The sequence below is a fragment of the Acromyrmex echinatior genome, chromosome 10 (assembly GCF_024713525.1).
Source record: "Acromyrmex echinatior isolate Ae372 chromosome 10, ASM2471352v2, whole genome shotgun sequence".
In the NCBI taxonomy this organism is placed as follows: Eukaryota; Metazoa; Arthropoda; class Insecta; order Hymenoptera; family Formicidae; genus Acromyrmex; species Acromyrmex echinatior.
This window is the reverse complement of record NC_141861.1, coordinates 3,863,046-3,885,580: the sequence shown is the minus strand read 5'-3', so window position 1 is coordinate 3,885,580 and position 22,535 is coordinate 3,863,046. Positions and strand designations below refer to the sequence as shown.

The following is a 22,535-nucleotide window of genomic DNA, read 5'->3' as shown; positions in this document are numbered from 1 at the left end:
TAATCGTCTCAAACTTCATAGAGTCAACGAAAGATGTCACTCGCGATTCTTGAAACAGTTCTAAATAAAAAAAAGGAGTAGAGTATTCAGTGAAACACCTGACTTAAAATCGTTAATGATAGAATTGCGACCAAATTTTTAATAGTATCCATTGTTTCCTATCGACTCGTTCTTTCTCGGGCTACGTTCGGTTTGATATTCGCCTCCGCTCTTCCTTTTGTTTCCGTTCGTCGGAAACACTTGAACGGCAATCTCGCGCCAGTCAGCTCACTTCTGCAACGCTAGTCAAAATGGTGTCGCGCGTCGCACGGCCATTTAATCGGCGTCCCAGAGACGATCGACGTGTTCAATCGGTCCACCGTGAAAGATAATCTCTCCATTGAATTATTCTACCAATTCCACATCGCATCTCATCAACAACGCGACGCGACGCGGTCACGTCGACCGGAAGTCGCGGTATCTTTCCCCCTCCCCTTCTAACCCCTCGTCATCCCCCAGCGAGCGATGTGCTCGCGTTCAGTTTGGTTTCAGTTCCAGTTCCGTTTTCGTCCCTGGTTTTTCTCGTTCATCGTTTTTCGTATTTTTCGTGTTCCGTTTTACTCAAACACTACAAATTTTCATCAGCCGCACGACGTCGCCAACGAATGTCGCCGCGGGATCGCCGGGTCGCGGATTAATCGGTAAGTCCTGGATAGATCTCCGTTAATCGCGAACACGATTCCGGAGCAACTTCGTTGAACGGTTTCGCGTTCGACGTGATCGATTCGCTCAATTTGATATCTCACAGAGATCCCGAACTATTCAAATGAAGAGATTTATATATCAACGAATTTGGATTTAACGTATTTGGATTTAAATGTGAACGATATGTGAAGTCTAAAAATAATATGATACTTGTACATTTTTGTCACTCGTCCAATTTGCTCTTCCTTCATGCTCCGTTATCCTTATTATCATTACAGAAAACTTCGAATGGGATTGCATGTAAAGTTCAAACCCAAAATGCATTGTAAAAAAAATATGAATGAGCAGATGTGATTTTCAAAAAAAAAACGAGGATAAGTTAATAATTAAATACATTTTATTTATTAATTTTATTTTAAAATAACGCGCTTCTCTCTAAATTTTGTAAGTGTTGTTTTAGTAAATTAAAAAAATTTACATTATATTAATAGAATTTATTAATGTTTTGTTGTTCGACATATGACAAAAAGGATTAGAAGGATCAAAAGTTACGTAGAATTAAGTTAATCGAAATTATCTTTGACTGCTCTCCACTTTAATTCTGATTAATTTAATCAGTAATTAACTTATTAAGTAATTTTTTAATTTAATTTATGAATATGAATAAAAATACTATTTTTTATTGTTTAATATGGAAAAAAAATTAAATCAGGAACAATGAATTGTAAATAAAATTTTCTACAATTTTCAAATATCTGTTTCTACCAATATAATTTAACTTTAATTGTGGTTTACATGATTCCTTATATTTTTTATATATAATTCTTACAATTAGAACTATAGGAAAAGATAAAAAATAAATTAAACTGGAATTAATGCTAATTTACATTCAGTAGAAAATAAATAAATATAAAGATAATATCTTGTGAAATGAACATAAAAGATATTAGGAACAAATGTTGAATATTAGAAATAAAAAAATTAAGAATAGAAATTGAGCGTACACTGAATAATTATGTACAAATTGCAAATAAAAGATGATAAGGCATTTATATGTGCGCAAAGCTTAAAGTTTAATTAATCGCCAATTAATATTCGTTTCCACAAACAAAAATTAATTTCGTTTTAACTTATTTTTCATCCTCTAATTTTGATAACTAAAAAAAGATGAAGAGCAAGTTGGACCAAGATTAAATTTAATCTACATTGGTAGAACTCAATCTAATTTAGTCGAAATTTTTTTCGGACACGCAACATATAATATGTTGTATCCAAATATCAGAATGTCCAGTGTTTTCAGATACCGAATGCGCGAAGACGTCAACGCGGTCTAGTTGAGCTTCTGTGCGACGGAAACCCGACGGAAACGTGACGACACGATTGGCTTTACCCACTCTCGATAAGGTGCGGGCGCAAGTCTCTACGAGTCTCTACGAGGTTCCACGAATTTGGAGTACGCGGCGCTTCGCCACCGGCCGCCATCTTGTAAGAGCTGCCTGCCTCGTAGTGTTTGGAGGTTTACTGCGAGACGGGAAGGCAGCTTCTCTGCCGGAGGCTGGAAGTGCTGCTGAAGTGGTCGGTGCTACGGTCCTTGGCAGTCCCTGGGCGTCCAGGTGACTGTCGCACGAGGCCAGGGTACCATCGAGCCGCCGGGACAGCTGCCAGCAGATCCTCCAGCACGTCCAAATCCGTCGAAAGATGGTGAGTGCCCGCCGTTAACACCCTGGACGGAGAAAGAGAACGAGCGAGCGCCTAGATATTTATCATGAGAAAGAAAGAGAGAGCGCGCGCTCTCTCCCTCTCTCTCTCTCTCTCTCGTCCTCGCTCGCGTCCCTTCGACTCAACATCGCGCAGCGTCGTCGTCGTCGTCGTCGTCGACGGTGGTGAGATCTCGTCAATCACTCGAAAAATTAAACACCGGCGTATCCTTCAATACGCGGAATTCGCGTTTTGATCTTTACAAATTGCAGCGGATCTGAGAGTTTTCGACGATGGTGATATCGACGAGGAGCGACCTGTCGGAGCACCTTGCACATTCAAAAATGTCGTTCGCGCCAAGTATTCTCTCCCTGTCCCCCATTTATCTTCCTCATCACTATCGCTTTCGTTCCCGGAGTATTCTTGGAAAAACGATCTTGACTATTGGTTCGCTCTAATGTAACCATGGAGCGAGCACGTCGTGCGTGTTTCTTCCCGGTATGCCGCGACTTCCGGAATTGTCGAAAGGGATGAAAGGGGAAGGCGAGGAGAGAGCGCCGATAGGGTCCTCGACTCGTCGCGAGCCTCACGACGAGACTCAGAATTTCAAAGCGTTGATTTTTAGAGTCTCTGATCACTCTAGTCACGTATTGTGAAATTATTCGGAATGAATTGCGATCAGAATTATTCAATTGTTCTTTGGATTTCTAGGAAAAAAGGAATAATTCCGATGAGAATCTATTTCCGTGAACTTATTCCATGATAGGCAGGATTGAAGGTAAAAAATTCTTTTGAAATTCAATTTTTATTCTCTAGAGTGAGATTCCACTCCAAAGAGACTAAATCTGCCGAGCACGAATTGTGTCACCGATCTCATTGTCGCGGATGTAAACACGTTGGAGATTCATTCTCGCAGCATGAAAAATTGGAGTACGATCTCAGGTGAGATCACCGCTACTTGTTCTCTCTCACTCGCTCTGCGTTCCTCTCGCTCTTCCCGCTCGCTCCACGCGGATTCGAGACGACGCACGACGTACGTGCTGCTCGCTTGTTTGGTCGGTTGCTTGCTTGTTTGTTTGCATTTTGGCTGTCATCGCTCGCCATCGTCACGAGCAGTTACAAGAGAGAGGGAATGAGATAGAACGAGAGAAAGGAAAGAGAAAAATGAAGAAAAAAGTGAGAAAGTTGAAAGAGGGGTGCGGTAGTGTCAGGTCCACTCGACACCTTTCCTCTCCTCAGCTTCTCGAGTTCTCACGTGCGTCGCGAACCCGTCGCATGCTTCCTCGTGAAATTCACGTTAACTGGAACGTCGACATGTCGCCACCGCCGCAGCAGCCGCCTCTGGCCGCTAGTCGATACTTCGCGTAGCTTCGCTCTCGGCTCTCCTCGTCCCGGCGCCGCGCCGACCGGATGCCGATCACGCAGCTGCGCACGTCACGCCAAATCTCAGCGAGATCTGTCATTCGCAAGATCAACACTGTCGTTGTAGCAGGAGACTAGAAATGTACTAGAAGACTAGAAATCAGGGAAATATATATGTAGGAGAAAGTGGAAACGCTTAGGGAAATCGGGGAAAATTAAAATTCTTTGCTTTAAAAAAGTTGAATTCCCACATTACACCCTCCCTTAGCAGTTTTGAAATATTACTAACTTAACAATTAAACGCAAACAGCAATATTAGTTTACATTGCTATGTTAAATTGCTCTTTTAATAAAATATTTGATAGTTTCTAAATCAGGACAAAAATATAGAAAATTTTAAAGTATTATTGAAAACATCAGGGAAAATCATGAAATTTTGTCTGAAAGGGGAAAAGTTTTTATGAAATTTAAGACTGAGGAATTTGTGATAATCATCGGATAAAGTAATGCAATTTCGAATATATTATAATTCTGAACAAAGTAAAATTTGAATTTTCGAGATCTAAGTTCGATAATTATTTTATTGTGTGGAGAATACCGAAGGATATCAAAGAGGAAAAAACAAACTTGAACTTAAAAAATTGAATTTAAATTTGATTTCGTTCAGTTTTGAATACCATGTTTGAAATTGTATCACCACCCTATCGAGCCTTGTGAGAATCTCGGAAGCCTTTGAACGAAGAAGAAGAAGCAAGATTGACACGTTGCGATGCCCTTCACTCCCGTGACTGATCCCCACGTCGGACGGAAATCCGGAGTGACCCCCGCAAGCTTCCGAGATTTGTCAAGAGCGAGAAGGAGACAAGAATATTTCGACGATGCGAAAACGCAGTTTTGGATCCCTCTCATCTCTATTCGGAAAATTTGCGGAATACGGAAAAATGGTGCTTTTGAGATTGATACTTTCTGAGAAAAGATCGCTTTTGAGATCAGCATTTCCGAGTTAAAATTCTGCGCATTTAATTGAAATTATCGAGTAATGCTGCACAGGAGAGATGTAAAGAAGCGGGTGATTATTGGATAGAATGCGCCGCGATAAAAACAGAATATAATTCCTGCTGACTCCTACCACTTCATCAGAACAGATACTCTAAAACTTTTAGAGTGAACCCCTCACTATGAAGAGTGAAATCTCACTCTTAAAGATTAAAATTTAAGCCACTCTTTTTCAAGACTCAATTTTTACTCTTTAGAGTGAAATTTCGCTCCAAAGCATTTGGAGAGCACTTTTCCATGTATATACTTAAAATGGTAATTTTAACAGTCTTTCATGCGTTTCCAATTCATTGTGTGACGATCCTTGTATGACGAGCAATTTCCTTTTTACGCAACGGGGTGCTTTGACGATTCTTCTTTTTCTTTCAGTTTTTCTAGTCGTTACAGCATCCTACTGTTCGGCGTTGAAAATTGACAATTTTATCGGCTCATTTGATATTTTCGCATTTTCTCTTCGATTAAACATATTTTTTCAATCCCTTGGATCGGAATCAATAAATTGAATGAAATTTTTTGGAATGTTTTACTTCTGTGTCATTGTCCCATGTACATTCCTGCAATAAATGTTGCCTACAAATACCTGCTAAGATGTTAAGTAATGGCCAAAATTTACAGAAACGAGGAAGAATGTTAATCGCAAGAATCGGCGGAAATGACACATGTTTAAAATATTTTCTAAAACTTTTAGGCCCGATTTCACAATATAAAGTTACTTAAAGATTGAAGATTAACCAAGAAATTCATGAATGAATTTCATTGATGAATCTGTTGGTAATCTTTAATCTTTAGGTAACCATATATTGTAAAAATGGGCCTTAAAATGAGATTTCAAAATTCCAAAGAATGTCAAGAGTACATATTGCCGATGTTGAAAATGCGATGACAATTACTATAATTTTGTGATATCTTTTGATGTAGTGGGTTTATAGAAAAACTGAATGAAGAATCATTAAGCCCTTATTATACAATTATTTATGCAATATTATTCTCTAAATTCTTTAGAGTGGAATCTCTCTCTAAAAAATAAAAATTAAGCGTCTTGAAAAAGAGTAATTCAATTTTTAATCTTTAAGAGTAAGATTTTATTCTTTAGAATGAAATTCACTCTTGAAGTTTTAGATAGTATTGATATCTGCTTTATAAACAATTCAAAACAGTCTATAGACTCGATGTAGCCTCCAGATAATCAATATTGTACAATATCAATTATTGTGCCCTGTTTAGAGGTCATTTTAGGGACACGACATTGTAAGTTAAAATTTTACGCAGCAAGTAAACGAATTTCATCTCGAACTGAATTGTAATTCTTTCGGCGTAAAGAATACTTGATACTGCTGTAACCAAGTAACTCCGAACACTTCTACTCTATATGCAGAGGTACTGCAGTGACTCATCAGTTAAATGGCTAAACAAACTCCGATAGTTCTTCAGTCGTCTTATGATAATTATATGTATATGTTAATCTACATAATGCGATAAAGTCGCGCATTTTAACTCTACATGGAAAGGAAAGAAGTATCTCTCTTGAAGTTGTCGTTTCGTATTATCGGCTCTTCCGTTCGAAGAAATTACAGGTGAAACATGTCGAGAAGTACAGAAACACCGTAAACTTTCGGCCGCTTTTCTCCGTACTATACACATTCTTGGTTCGTAATCACGCCCCTCTCACTCGGTGCTCCTAAATTAATGATCGGCGTTTATGTATGTATACAAATCGTCGGACGGCCGCTTTCAAATGTATTTCTACGACAATATTGCTTGACGTATATATTATAAAGATTATAATGAGGGATCGTAATATCACAAGTTTAGAGAAGCAAGGTTGGCGCTGAAAGAAAGAGAGGGAGGGGGAGAGAGAGAGAGAGAGAGAGAGAGCGGTTCATATTTGCACTTGCGATAGTTTTTCACTTTCATTACTGTTTTGCCTGTGCGTGAATACATTCATAAACAACATTGTCATTGATTCGCGTTTCAGGAGAGGCAAACTTCTTAAGGGATATTCCCAATGATGACGTTGAAAATCGTTAAGACAAATCTTACATCTGAGAAACAGTTACTTAATTAAGTAAATAGCAAATTTATCAAGATAGAATTAATTAATTGTTACTTAATAAAGTATTAAATTTAATGATAGCAAGTATAATTAACTTCGATTAGATATCTACACTGCTAACTATTTGTTTAACTCTGTGACACACGCGAGTGATAAGAAGTCACGGTGAAAGAATCGACTAGATCCAAACCATTGTCTTTTTTCTATTTTCTACCTTCACAGGTTTTCCTTTTGTCGAAAACGAACATATTGCATGGGACAAATTGCGTCAAATGATAATCAGTCAAAAGCTTTGTTATTGCCAGTAAATTCTGTCTCGAGGAATCTCGGGATGGAGCATTGTCACCCCACGTGATTTCCGCGCGATAGCAAATTAAAGGAAGAACTCATTTGATTGTTGTATAGAGCTCGGCTTCGACCGGTGGTACGGAGGGGTCTAGTCCTGCCTCTAGCCCTGCCTCGGCCGCGAGTCTTACGATGGCTGCGCCGAAATACGGTACGCTGGTACCGAACCGTATTTTCGTAGGTGGCATTTCGGCCAGCACCAGCGAAGCGGAGCTAGCTCAGGTTTTCTCGGCCTATGGCAATGTCAAGGCCACGAAAATTATATCGGACCGCGCTGGCGTGTCAAAGGGTTACGGTTTCGTCACCTTCGAAACGGAGGAGGAGGCTAAGCGACTTCAACAAGAGGTTTGTAATTGATGACCATGTCTCTTCGATAAACAATCGATCCATTCCTTTATTCATCGCTTTCGTTTGTTCCAGGCTGAATGCATCGTCTTGAGAGAGAGGAAACTCAACATAGCGCCCGCAATCAAGAAGCAGCCCTTCTCCAGATCTTTTGACGGTAGTACCGGTTCGCCTCCTTCCGTGCCTACAAGTACTTACTACTATGCGAACGGTATGTAACACTTCTTCTTGATTATGGATTTCCGACACCTTGAGTCACATTTATTATGATTGAAATCTTTCAGTTTAAATTTTTATATTGCAATACTTGATGCTCATTTCTTCAATGGACTCAGTATCTTGTTGTGCCAAGTTATTTTGAATTTATGATTTGGATATTTATAGTTTTGACTTGTGTTTGTTACTAGATATTCTTTTACTTAAAATTTTATTTTTTTTTTACGTAATTAGTAATAAATATGCAAGAATATTTTTGTAATAACGCGTGTTGTATTAAATGAACAAAAGTTATTAAGGATAGATTTTTAAGAAAATTTTATAAAATTTCTTGATTTGACGTATTTTGTTTATTTAGGAATGTTTACATAGCTGATTAAAAAATTTTATTTGAAACTGATTCTTATTTATTACAATTTACAGGGAACTTCAAGATATTTTGCATATATTTTTCAAGCAACAATATTACGTGTGATCGAAAAGTGCAGAGATCGCGTTTCTAATTTCTCTCCTCCTTTGCCTGTATAGGTATGGGTCTCGCTTATCAGAATGGTATGACATTCTATAACACGGCAGCTGCCGCACCAGCGACTTCCATTGCTCCACCTACGGATCCAGGAACGATTTATCAAGCTACAGGAGTGTTTGGTAAGCACTCGCTACATATATATGATCTTACGGTCTAGAAATGGTTGCAACAAAATCTAAGGAATTCTACGAATTTTTGTTTATCAATATACTTAAGCAAAATATTCGGGAAATCGAATTTTGTTATGAATCCCTCCTGTAAATACAAATACAGTCTTACAGAGTCTTCCATTAGATCAAGATGTGATCACAAGGCTAATCATTCATTCATTTTATTTCATAATCATTCGTTCATTTTACAGGGATTTTAATTTATTAATTTTCACTTACATGCTCAGGGCCTCAAGCCGCTACCGGACATCAAACGTTTGCTCCTGTGATGTATCCATGTCCGGCCCCATCATTGTATATGCCACAACAATATCAATATTCTCCTATGCCGGTACGTAAAATAATATCGATCACTGCCCTGATTGATTTTTTTCATACTTCTACTCTCCGTTTAGATGGGTTTCCCCTCACACGTACATATAGATCCTAGCATAAGATCCTGACCGTCTTTGTCTGTATTTGTATTTTTATTAAACGGTACATATCGGTTACGGTTTGACAGACAAACGGTCTGATGGGAGAAGCCATACCACCGGCGTTTCTACCCAACCCTCAGCAAATGCCTACTTACGTCCTTCTCGACGCTATACAGTATTGAGGTCTAAAGGTATAAGGTCTAAGCTAAACGACTAGCATGTTGCTCTTTTTGAGCAGTTTACTTTACTTTCTCCCCCTTTTCCCAACCTTTCGATGCATGGCCTGTTGATGCATGCTTTTCGTTTTTTTCGTTTCATAATCTGTACCTTGTACTCACTGGCTCATATTAATCTTTGACACTTACATGTTCCCGTCACAGTATTAAATCTAAATGTATAATGAAAATTAAGAGCGCACATTTACAAATATGTATGAATATAATAAATAGATAAAAGTTTAATAATATATGATATGCTCTCGGTAGTTATAAATATTCTCTTTATATATCTCTGTCTACATAAAGTAGACAGTAGAATATATCTATATAAATATAATAACTCTCTATAATAACTAACTATAAGTTATAAATATAATAAATGTGATAAATTAGTCAGTATATAAAAATAAATAGAAGATAAATAAATAAAATAAAAGATAAAGAAGATAAAGCTTACATGGTGAATGTGAATCACAATAATAATTTCCAGTGAAACGGTTATAACGATATCGATAATAGGATAACGGTATTTTTAATCGTGTCAAAATGATAAACACGTATTAATCATCTTTGCAATCATTTGAAGTAAAGTCATAGCAATAAAAAGAAAAGATTATAAACTATCGGTTTCAGTAGCATTTAAACATATCTTAGATCTATTTATATGGCCTCTAATTTCTTAACTCTCTCTTTTGCTCTTTTTGTTTTATTTCCTTTCTCTTTTCTTTTTTCCAACTTGTTTTAATTTTTATTACAACTCTTATTGATATATTGTGATTAAATGTTATGATAGAAATGTCAAGGTGTTTGTCGATTATCTGTTCAGCATGGTTGTTTGTTTCATTTCTCGTATTGCTCGTTTTACTTTTTTAAAATGACACGAGTTGCACTTAACGCAGACGCGAATCCGAATTACACGCGATCGTTTTGCACGAGCTATTTAAATATTATTGTATAATATTATTTTAGCAGGCAATTTCTCTTGAACTCTGTGAAACTCTACGCTTAGAAGAATAGAAATATGAAAATCTTTATAGATCATTGACAATGAAATTATTATAGGCATGTATACATTATGGATTTAGATCGTTTAGGATGATCTCTTCTTTCTTATGTACATGAGATGCAAATAAAATAAAATAATTTACTTTGCGTGGATGTTGATAAATTGCAGATAATAACGATTAACGCTTCACCAATATAATAATTGATTGTTTGACTAGTTTCTTAAGCACATTACAATCTTTTCTAACTTGGAATGATCTAGGAAATGACACATCGTTATTTGGAAGCAATATACGAATTGAGATATCTTTTAATCACCTTCGCTTGACTTTTATATGGTTACAGTTATTGATTTATCACTATCATTACAATAAAACTATTCTTGTGAATGTTAGTTAATTAAAATTCAATACACCTTTTTATTTTTATAAATCAAAATAAAAAAACGTGTATAAAAATGATAACCGTTAAATCCTTGACGATTATGACATTTGCATATGAATAACGAATTTATTTTCCATTTGATACTATTTTTATTCATACGATAATATAGCTTATACAAAAAATAAGTATATACATCTTTATAAATGCTATATATAGTATTTGCAAAGATTTATATCTGCACCGTGTATATTGTCTTGCTGGATAAATAATAGATGGGTTTATTGAAGTACATTTCTATTTTGCTTGTTGACATACGTTAAAAACGGGATTAGAGTAAAGAAATGAAACTCATTAAAGGATTAACCAACATTTACGAGAACGGTCGTTATAGATGTGACTCTATGCAAAATATTTGGTATTCATGTGCAAAGAGCTTTTTACAATGACGAATATCTAAAGATTTTTCCGTCTCTGTCTACAGTACGAACCGTACTACGCAGGAGCGGCCGCCGGAGCACCTCAGTACTTGTACGCTACTACTGGCAGTTCGCCAAGCAACACGAATAGTGGTGGAGGTGGCAACAGTTCTGGCAGCAACAGCAATAACGGTACAGGAGCTACCAGCCCACCGACGGGCCCACCGCCACCTCTTCCACCACCGCATCCAACGCATTTTTACGCTCCTGCCGCGCCTGCTCCACATCATCATCCACCTGTACCAACGGGCCCTCCTCCCCCAGCGCAGGTGGATCATCTATATTATCCTTTTGCGGCTGGCCCGCATCCTGCGCCGCCGCCGCATGCACCTATGGGACTGACCGAGCAGCAGCTGTTGTTGTACGCTACGGATGCTACTTCGTGCCAGCAAACCTCTGCGTCTGATAATCAGGCTCCACAAGAGGTAAGTTTCTCTCTTATCTAACTGCAATCGATATCTTCTCGACTAATGCACGTTTAGCGATCTGTCTCCGCGATGTGTCTTTGGCGCCGCTTCCAAATTCCACAAGAATATAGCTGCTCACCATTGAGTTGTCATTCTTATTTCTAAAGTAGTAATGCATGCGTTATTAGTCATTATTAATGAAATATTGATGGTTATCATCGCAATGAAGATTTATTTGATCACACTGAGATCACAGGATTATACTCGATTACGAGATCAATTATAACAAATCGCCATAAATATTTTTATTGTTAAATGCACGTTTTATCAGGCAATGTATTGAAGTTAGGCAGGTATTATTCTATAAAATAAAATCGTAGGATTCACGTCCGACGCCAAGCCACTCGGAGCAACCGCACAGCGAAGTGCAACAGGCTGCTTCAGGCTCACCGGCAACACCTCTGCTGCCCCTAATGCCCGTCAAATTCCCTATGTCCGGTCGTTACCACACTAATTACCATCCGATCACGATACACACGCCGCACAGCGCGCAAAACGACAGCGAGGACTGCACTACCAGTCCGATGCACTGTCGCATCCTCTATCACCCAACCGTATACATTCCGCACACACACCCGCCACCGCCATACACACATCACAACGCGTCTGGTACCGCTAGTCTTCTGCCGACACCGTTCTCGCCCTTGCCGCATCAGTCCGGTTACGACAATAGCAACGCGAAGACGTACGGTCACAATTCCAGAGATTGCAATAAGTACTCAAGCGGTCAGGGTAACAATTTACGCGGTCAGGGGGGTCAGAATCATGGTTATCCGTTAGCACACCATAATACACATGGCAAGTCGCAGAACACACACGGCGGTACACAGTCACACAACAAATGTAGTGGAAATGCGGCGGACGGGTCGCACAAATATCCGACAATAGCGGTGTCGTCGCGATTGCCGATACAGTACAATAGGAGAACGGCTGGATCGAACGTGGGCTCGTCGGCGATCCTCAGGTCCGGCGGCGGCTACGCTTCGAATCAGGCTGCGCACAAGGTCAATCACACTACGTCCAACTACTCGTATTCGACGAACGGACGTGCGAGACACTGCGGTGACGATCAGTATTACGAGATCAACAAATCGTCAATGACCGGTGGTTATGGCTCGGGTCGTAAGAATTGCCTCTCGAGTAGCAACAATAACAACAACTACAGAGGAAGCGCCACCCGGTTAGACGTACACGGAAACGACAACGGTCGGCCTAACAACGACACGGTTCAGACGGACAGCGTCGTCGTCACGAACACATCGACGACGCTGTCATCTCGCCTGTCTCCATCCGAGCGGATAAACGCGGACGCGTCCAACACCCAGGAGAAGCCGGCGAGCCCACCGCCAGCTCCGTATTCACCCATGACACGGCCTCTTCCAACTCTCTCCCCGCCCACTCTTCAGGTCCAGTTTTATGCTCCGGCTCAGAATCGTTATCAGCCATCTTCCATGCCCTTGTCCCAAACACAACAGCAGCAACAACAGCAGTCCGCCGGCAATCAACGCAGCCGGTATTCCGTCGGCCAGGCGCTATCGTCCACCAACCGGAAGCCGTCCGACAAATATTCAAGCACCACCGGCTCGCAGACAACGATGCTGCGACAGTCCAAGTATAAGATGAACGGTATAATGCAGACCACGGCCACAGCGGTGGCGGGCAAACTCGCCGACGATGCTCTAGGAGGTGCCGGCGACGGTCCTGGAAGGTTACCGATAACGCCACCCGGTACGCCGCGGACGTCTAGCCATCCGGCAGCTGGTGATCAGCTGAGCGACACGTGCCATCAGATGCAGGCGCTGACTCTGTAGACGCTTCCTATCCTCCTTTCTTTGTTCTCTTTGCCCTCTTCGTAATAAAAGTAAATATTTATCTTATAAAAGTCGAGAGAGACCACGCGCGACCTAAGACGACGGCTGCAAACTGTGAAAAACAGTACGGAAATCAAGACGCAACATATATACATACATAAATACACACTCATAAATATTTATATATATACATATATATAAATATATACACATGCTACGGTATAATTTCTCTGGTGATCTCAGACTCGACATGCTAAAGACATTCTGTAGAAATGAAATCTTTCCCAGTTCGATCATAGTTCGCTGCGATCGGTTGAGCGGGATCTAAATGAAGGATTATCATATGATACGTGCAAAGAATGATATATTATTAATTATATATATGGAGGGAAAGAAAAAGGTAGATGTATCTAAAAAGGAACTAATTGTTCTAGATACAACTACCTTTTTCTCTACTGTAGCAAAGAATTAACAAAGATAAAACTCTTCTATCTTAATGCATACACACAAAAACACACGTATACACACAGATATATATTATACGTACGATACATCATTTACATATATATATATATATATCTACGTTATATAATATACACACATATATATATATCTATTACAATATATCCAATGTTATATGCGTGATAGGCTCGACAAACCATGAATCTCGCGAGCAAGGCTAGATTAGTTAGCAAAGATAGAACCGAAAGAAAAAAAAGGAGAAAATAACGTTGTTATCGTACAAAGACGATGTGTTGTCATGTGTTCAAAAACAAAAAAAAAGATGATGAAAAACAAAGCAGAAGGGTAACAGGGAGGCGAGATAGGGTTAATTTCATAAACGGTTGCTCAAGGCACTGCCACATCTCCATGATTTTTCGTTTTCTATTCCCCGATAGACCACGGGGGTATTATCCGTACTTATAGTTTCTCTCTCTCGTTAGAGTAACCGTGAATCTATATTTCACCGCGTATTTCGAATATAGAGCGGACTAACAACTGGATTCCGTTATGCCTTTCGTTGAAAAATTTCTGCGCTAAATGTTGTACATGTTGTAGCTGTTAAATACCGAGGGGAAAAAAAATAATAACCGAGACCCAAGTACGAAAGATGAGCGCCCCGTATACCCAAGTGAAAATAAGATAAGATATTAAAAGAAGAGAGAAATAATAATAATGAATTAAAAAAAATGTGTCGGCTGTGAGCTTCCAAGCAAATAACAATAATTAAATTATTATAATATTAAAGGTTAAATAATATTCTACCTAATTGTTACGAAGGTGGATTTCTTTTACTTGTAAATGTGAAACAAATTTGTTATCTCGTATCTCGCATACCGTAGCTATGATTGTCCATTCGAGAGAGAAAGAGAGAGAGTGAGAGAGAGAGAGAGAGAGAGAGAGAGAGAGAGAGAGAGAGAGAAAGAAAGAAAGATGATTTATAGCGCCGTCATGTGATTGTCGTGGCGCGTGTTACCTGAGAATTTCAGCGACATTCGAACGTCATATAGGTATGTAGCTAAATGCGAACGCGACAGACAAGGCCTAGGAGAAGGCATAAAGATAATATCTGAGAGTGAGTTGTTATAACACATGGAGATTAATTTATTGAGAAAAAAAGAAAAGCAAGAGTGCCTTCTATTTGTTTTCGTGATTGTATTGTTGAACATTTGTTGCGTTACGTTCTCCGAGAGCCTCTAATGTTGTTATATAAGAAAAAAAGAGATGTTTGAAGAATGTTGTTCCTCTATTTATTTATTGATTTATGGGCACGTGTGATGCTAGTGCGCCCAACTATAGCCCCAGCGAATTCGGAAGTGTGAAAGTATGATGATGCTGCTGTAAGAGCGGGTCCGGCGAATACGAGAGAGTAACTGTGTAACGAGAGAGCTATCGGTTAAAATATAGCAAACGAGTCATGTCACGTCATGTCGATGAGAGAGAAGAGGAATGAATGAAAAAGTGTTGCGAGTGTGTGAATCGTGTGAATGAGTGTCACAAGTAGAGGGAGAGGAAATAGAGAGAAAGAGAGTGAGAGAGAATGCAGCTTATTATTATTGGCACCTTAGTACTACGTATAGACAAAAACGCGAAAGAGGACATCCTCGTATGTGTAGCAATATGTGTATGTGTACATATCCGTAGTGTGAGTGCATACATTTCCATATAAATATGCACACGCACGTATGCGTGTATCGATATGCACATATACACGTAATATATATGCATATATATAATTATATATATATATATATGTATATATATATATGTATACATATATATATATATATAATGTCAGAGCGAGATGATAAAACATATACCGAAGATATCTAGGATGTAAATGCGAAAAAGATATGCGTTATTTAGTCGTATGTATTTGTGCTCGCGCGCGAATTTGGATAGGTGGCTGTGATTTATTGCGTGCAAGTACAGATTTATATGTGAGCAGTATGGCTCGTGCATCTACTCATACAGGCACACGCAATTTCACACACACACACACACACATACACACACATATATATATATATTTATACACATATGTATATATATGTGTGTAAATTACGTGTATCTATTTGAGAGAGAGAGAGAGAGAGAGAGAACGATAGATTATTAAAAAAAAAAGTGCAATTCTATGTTGACTTTGGTACAACAAAGCTAACAAATCGAACGAATATTGTTAGATTAAAACCAAGTATTAAGAACCTGTACTAAATTTAACGTAGAATGGTGCTGTACTTGATTGAAGAAAATATGATAAAATATATATTACATAAAATATATTATAGTTTTAATCTAAAAAGGATAAAAAGAAAAACAGGAGTCTAAGATAGACACCAGAGCTATATGTAGTAAAGAGTATAGGGTTTACGAATGTATCATACGCAGCAAAGAGTGCATTTCGAATCGTGGAATTTCGTCCTGGTTTCCGGCCGCACATTTGCGAAAATTGCCGGACAAGATTTGATAAGCGTGCGAATTTCGTGACAATCTGTGTTAATTTATTATCTCGCAACGGAGCTACGTTGCTCCACAATAAGTACCGCGACTTAGTGCAAGGTATTATTAACGTGAGACATTTCCCGCGAGTCGACGACAAGATTATTTGCACATTGGATACATCGGATGATAATAAGTATTTGTTATATTTGTTTACCGTGGACGACAATTTCAAATCCTTTGCGGTTTCCCGAATTATTTCTAAATGAACTGAATTATTTCTAGATTCGCACTGTCGCCAAATACATTGATACACAATGTATCCATCGTGGAATTATAATTTGATATACCTCCGTGTAGATAAGTATAGAATCGGTAGTATTGTTGATTTCCAAGAAGAAACAGAAGGACGCGTTCCACGATTCACGTGTGCCGGTGAGACAAATTTATGTATTAATAAACATAAATTATACAAAATGGCATACAGGTTATATATAATATATATATATATATATATATATCACAAAAATTATATAAGATTTAAGTACTCTATGGTAATAAAAATATGTTACGCATATAAAAAAAAAGATGCAAATATTTAAAAAGAGATGTTAATAATAATAAAAGATAAACATCTGTGCATGAAAATCATAGAGAAAAAAAAATTAGTAAAGAGATGATATAGAATGAATCTGCTGTAAATTTCTTCTGCAATTATAATAACAATATTAATGTGTACATATATACATCTGATGTGTGTATGTATGTACAAATTTTGTATATGTACACACACCATATGTCTACAGGTTGTATAATCGCGGACTTCATCTTGGCTACAGTTTTTCTCGTAAATTTGAAATTGGCTTTTCAATAGCACAAAAATATTCTAATAGTTTTTGAAATAATTTTATTTTAATTTTCAAAAAAATAAGGAGACTTAATTTTATCTCTTAAAAAACTCTCATCCTTTATTTAATTTCAAGTAGCTCTAACAAAATAACAATATATTGTTAAATATTAGAAATTGTTGTAAAAAAAATTGCGTGCTCGCAATTGAATTTTTTGCTACGAAAAAAACTTCGAATTCTTGAGAAAATCTGTAACTGGAAGGAAGTACGGTAGCTTGAGCCACCGTATATAACTATTAATACAATCACAATAGTAATATAACGATATATATTAATAGCAACTTTCATTGAAATAGTGAAACATACAAAGCTCGATCATAACCGATATCATTCGGTAAATGCAGGCTAAAAGTGCAGTGTCTACATGCGTAGTGAAAATCATCGGATGGGCAAGAATGGTTGGCAAAAACGAAGTGTTACTCTTTGGCCATAAATAACAAACTGTATTTTTATTGATACTATAATACAGAGATCATACAAGTCTCTCCTCGATGTAATAATGTCTTACCCATGCGAAAAAGTTCGGGAACTAATCGCATCGTAAGTTTGAGATTGAGTGTTTATCTTTCCTTTCTCGATAGTCTTACAAAGATCCATTTAAAATACCTTCACAAGAAGAAATGGCACACTTTCTCGCCGGTATATCAATATTGTCAATAATAATCCTACTTCCCGAATCTAATATCTAATCTCTAAATAAATGGATCGAAGCAGTATTCCTGTCGACGATAAACTACACGTTAAATACTCTTTACGATACATTGAATACTTTACTAGAATCACAATGATAATCACATCTGCAGGAAAATTATCTCGGACGTCAAACTTATATCTACTATTAATTTGCCAACATTGTTTCGTAACGTACGGAGAAAATGCTTCGGTCATGGCAGTGACGGAATTCTAATGCAGTGATCTTATAACCGTTAAAGATTATTAGAATATAAATAATCGTTGACAATTGTTTTCTTTTTCGTGCCAGATTATAAAAAAAGATCCAAATATGGACAGTATAATTTCCTTAATCTGCTAACAGGTAAAGTATTAAAAAACGATTCTTCGTTAATATAATGGGATAGTAAATATCGGTTTTGAATATATGAGGTGTGAATAGAAGCGGAATAGAAAAATTGTGTACGCATAAAAAAGACCTATAATACCGTGTATATAGCGGTACTTATTTCACTACAGTTAATCACAACGATACTTGATTTAACATTTCATTCGTATTTCCGAAGTTTCAACAAATTATATTGCTTATATAAGCTTGTCGCGTCTATATATTTATAATTCGGTCGTCATATGAGACGTTAAGGCTTGGACACGGGTAGCATTGCAACTTTTACACAAGATGTGATCGTCCAGGGGATAGCAGCCATGTCCCTCCGAATCGGATGACAATACTAATCCACAATCTTCGCACTTATAGCATTGAATGTGGAAACTACGATCTAGTGCTACCACTCGTATGGTTTCATCCTGACCAGGCTCGGGCATTATAGGCAGCTTACAGACGCAGCAACGCGGAGCGAATTTCCTGCAAACGCAAGAACGTGAATTAGTTAACCAGAATTGAATAATAATTGAAGAAACCAACAAAAGAAACTGGGATGAACTCACTTGTGGAAACACTGAATACAATGTATTTGATTCGTAGCATCCACAGTGAACGGTATACCATCGAGACTTTGTCCACAGACAACGCAGGTGAAGCACGAGGGATGATATGGTTTGCCAGTAGCTCTCAATATTCGGTCCAGTATCGGTCTGGTGCAAACGCAACACTTTTCCAGAGTATTGAGATAATCCTCCTCGCAATAAGGTTTACCTTCCAACGAGTAGAAAGGTTTCCCTTGTAAATTGACCTTGCATACGAAGCAGCAGAAACAACTTATGTGAAAGACTTTATCCATCGCCGAGCATCCAGTTCCTTCTCCCTCTACTTTGCGTCCGCATTGCGCACAGATGCCATATATATCACTGTCTTCATTATTATCCTCCATTCCTTGAACTAACAGATCCGTAAGAACGTCGACCTATAAATAAAATCAGTCATTTAATTTCAACGCATACTTTATAGTTATGTTCAATTACTTCATAATTATAATTAATAATTGTTGAATTAATCTAATTTTTTAAACTAAATTACACTCTTCTCTCTCTTATTACAAATAAATACAAATAAAAATAATTTACAATAAGATATAATTACTTTAGATAATCGAATTAAACATGCAAGTGTGAAGTCTATTTTTACCTTACATTTCAACAAACTAAAATCATTTCAATAAATTTTACATACAGTATAGAATTTCAAGACTCACTTCTTTAACGGGAGACACTTTGCCCTGCGGCTGAGTAGACGTAGCCGATCCGTAGCCGGAATACATGGAATAGTTACATGACAATTGCGATGGTGGTCTAGGATTAATCGGCTCATATATGGATTCGTACGTTGAGCTGGACTGAGAACTCGGACCGTAAATATCAGCGGGATAGTTGCCTGATGGAAAATCGGTCTGGTAAGTAGCACGTCTCAACTCGCTGTAACTCGACGAAACAGGACTCGGTGGCGGAGGCAGCTCGTCAGGCGGCGGTGGAAACGAATTCCCGGGTACGCAGGAAACGTATTCTGACGGCTCCGGCGGTGGTGGTAAATCGTCTACAAGCAGAATACTCCACTGATTTACCAAAAGATTGCTGCAAAACTGGATCTTATTTTCAACTCCTTAAAAAGGTTCAGACGCTTTTTATCAATTTACAACTTTTACAGCATTGCTCATTATGTTTAAGCGTCCTGCATAATTATTTTAATGATTCAACAAAATTATTTCCAGGTTTATATATAGCTAAATTTTTAAATATTTCAGCAAAAATTGTATATTGTGTTTTGTCTTAAATAACATAATATTTTGTTAATATTATTTTTGGACATTAATCATTTAAAATATTTATATAAGTCAAATTGTACAGACTCAAAATCTTAAAAATAAAAAATAAAAATAAACAATCTATACAGGGCCACTAAGAGTAGGCTGATGAAGGTGCCAACGATTAAATTCTATACCATTAATCGAGTATGTGTAATTTTCTTTATTTTGTTGAACGGCTCTCTTTGGAGTCCTCTTCAGCAATACATATTTCAAATCCTAATTCATTGAACTTTCCATCAAATGAGTCACTAACAGGTTCTCAACTGAAGTGGATCCTGATTTGATATGTTAGGTGTAGTAAAAAGAAATCTATTATTTTTACTACACCTAATATATAAAATTAAAATCATCAGCCTACTCTTAGTGGCCCTGTATAGATTGTTTATTTTTATTATATATTTTATATATTTTATATATTTTATATATTTAATATATATATATTTTTATTTATATAGGCTTTTATTTAATTTTTGCTAATTTCATATATATTCGCTTTTAGGATGCACTAATCAAATGTAATGCAAGTGGCCAAATTCGCTATTAGAAAGATTCTTACCAGCCCCATGTGCAGGAACGTTACAATATGTATTCTCTGTTTTAGGATTCCACTGAATGTTGCTGTATATAATTTCCTTATTCATTTCGTATGGGACATACTCATACGCGGAGCCTACCGGTGGTTCTATATTGCTGTACACTGCGTTTCTGGTCGCTCTATTCACGCGATCGTCCGCCACAGGTACCTGAGGTGCCGGCATGTTCCCTATATTGGAGTAATAATTCTTCTCGTCATATCTGTACTTCGGCTCGAACTTTTCTTCTGGCTGACGAGCATACAAATTATCATTGTTCTGATAAATCTTCGACGTCTCCTTGCCGTTCGCAGGTGTCATTTTCTGCGAAAAGTCGTTTTTTATATCCAACGGGACATACGGCGAGGGTGCGTTCATGTACAAGTTTGAAGTCTTGTCGCTGGACGTATTATTAAGGACCGTGCTGTACGACGGCACAGGCGGGGCCTTTATGGTGTAACTTTGTGGTATCTAAAATAGATAGGTCATTAGTTAGGATTTTCATGGATGGTCCTCGTTGATTGAATTTAAGGATCTCATTACCGTTTTGCATCCATGTTTAGAGATGCGTGCGAATAAGGAAGCACTCTTGTTAATATATGTGATAAATAGAGACAAATATGATTTTAAGTTTGGAAGATTAAGATTCACCTGAGGTTGAGACTTCTTCGGCTTCGGCGGCACCGCGGGTCCGACCTTCTTGCCAGACTTAGCAGCACCCTTGGCCGCCTCATCGCTGATCTGCAGGCTCGAGATCTGCTGCTCTAGATTACCCAGGTTCGCCATCCTTCTTTTTCTTTTAGTGTCTTTCGGTTGAAGGGAAATGAGTGCTTTCTGTACCTTACTTTTAGATAATATAGCACAAAGAAACTCAATAACAAATAAAACAATACTTTGATCTAAATTATCAGATAACCTTCTGCGACAACGGCAGGTTAAGTTTATTCAAGATCTGAGAATCGCTTCTGCATCTTGGAACAAAGTGAAAATTGCAAAAGTGAATGAATGTACTAGAATATTCATAATTTTAACACTTAAATTTGTTCATTTTTTTAATTTTCACAACTCGTTTCAAGATACAGAATTGATCCTCCTGTTTCTCCACACTGCTTTTGTCGTGGACCTTACCTAATCAAGTCACCAGTCTCAGAAGGTTCAAACACGACCTGCAGTATTCCTGGTGTGAGGTGGCCTGTAAAAATCAAAAGGGAGCCATTCCAATTCGATCGAACTATGACTTTGACTTTGACAGCAGGAGCAGTCGCGTAATGGCAACGACCCTGCCAGTCTGCATGAGCACTTGAAATATGATGTTCGCACTTTCTACACTCGAGAGAGGGAGGGGGGAGAGGGAGAGAGAGAGAAAGAAAGAGAGAAAGAGAGAGAAGATCCAGTGGTCTGTCGGGTCTGTCTAGTCTAGAGAAAGAGGAAGCCCGAAGAGAAGGTGCGACTGAAAGGAAAAAAACAGACATGACTCTCGTGACTCATGAGACGTCGCCGGGTTGTCGCTTCAATTATCTTATCCTTTGTCGAGGACAGGCATATGATCTACTGAAGGATATACATACTTGACTCGTCGAGGATTTTTTCCACGGAAATCGGAGGAATAATCTTCTCTTTTTTTTTTGCTTTAGGCCCAGTCACTTTCGTTCTAGATCAGGGCATGAACGCGACTCAACGGAGTCCCCTTATCGGCGCGTGACGGAAGTCGCGCGTTATCTTCGCACCACACCCTCGGTGACCAGGAAATCAAGCCTGATAGGTCTCGCGAGCGAGCGAGAATGAATGCGGTTCGATGACGGTTTTTCAGACTCCCACGACTTTCCTGGACTTTTTCGCGACTCTCCCCGAGTATGAGCTGGACGTTTGCGAGTATCACACAGTGAGAATACAACGGAGAATTGACTACGTGCGAATCTGCCTCCCGCGCCGGTGAGAGTTTGGACC

General features: G+C 38.2%; 2 protein-coding genes across 6 annotated transcripts; one reads left to right on the top strand and one right to left on the bottom strand.

The window, feature by feature from the left end:
• The first annotated feature begins 194 nt into the window (after window positions 1–194).
• Window positions 195–14,860, top strand: LOC105143203 (uncharacterized). Its single transcript, XM_011051336.2, has 7 exons — window positions 195–2,385; window positions 7,259–7,543; window positions 7,619–7,754; window positions 8,288–8,407; window positions 8,686–8,789; window positions 10,963–11,382; window positions 11,745–14,860. The coding sequence occupies exons 1-7, from the start codon at window positions 2,383–2,385 to the stop codon at window positions 13,233–13,235; spliced, it is 2,559 nt and encodes an 852-aa protein (XP_011049638.2). The 5' UTR covers window positions 195–2,382; the 3' UTR covers window positions 13,236–14,860.
• Window positions 14,861–17,505: 2,645 nt separating this feature from the next.
• Zyx (lipoma-preferred partner zyxin) lies at window positions 17,506–22,535 on the bottom strand. 5 transcript variants are annotated; one of them, XM_011051345.2, is made up of 7 exons: window positions 22,157–22,535; window positions 21,717–21,780; window positions 21,132–21,432; window positions 20,573–21,059; window positions 19,408–19,745; window positions 18,704–19,119; window positions 17,506–18,620 (listed from the first exon to the last, which is right to left on the bottom strand). In XM_011051345.2, exons 3-7 carry the CDS (start codon window positions 21,372–21,374, stop codon window positions 18,368–18,370), a joined length of 1,737 nt encoding a protein of 578 aa, XP_011049647.1. In that variant the 5' UTR covers window positions 21,375–21,432; window positions 21,717–21,780; window positions 22,157–22,535; the 3' UTR covers window positions 17,506–18,367. The 5 variants fall into 5 exon arrangements, with proteins under 5 accessions (XP_011049647.1, XP_011049656.1, XP_087266764.1 ...); XM_011051354.2 differs by having other exon boundaries at window positions 21,132–21,394; XM_087410638.1 differs by lacking the exon at window positions 22,157–22,535 and having other exon boundaries at window positions 21,717–22,048.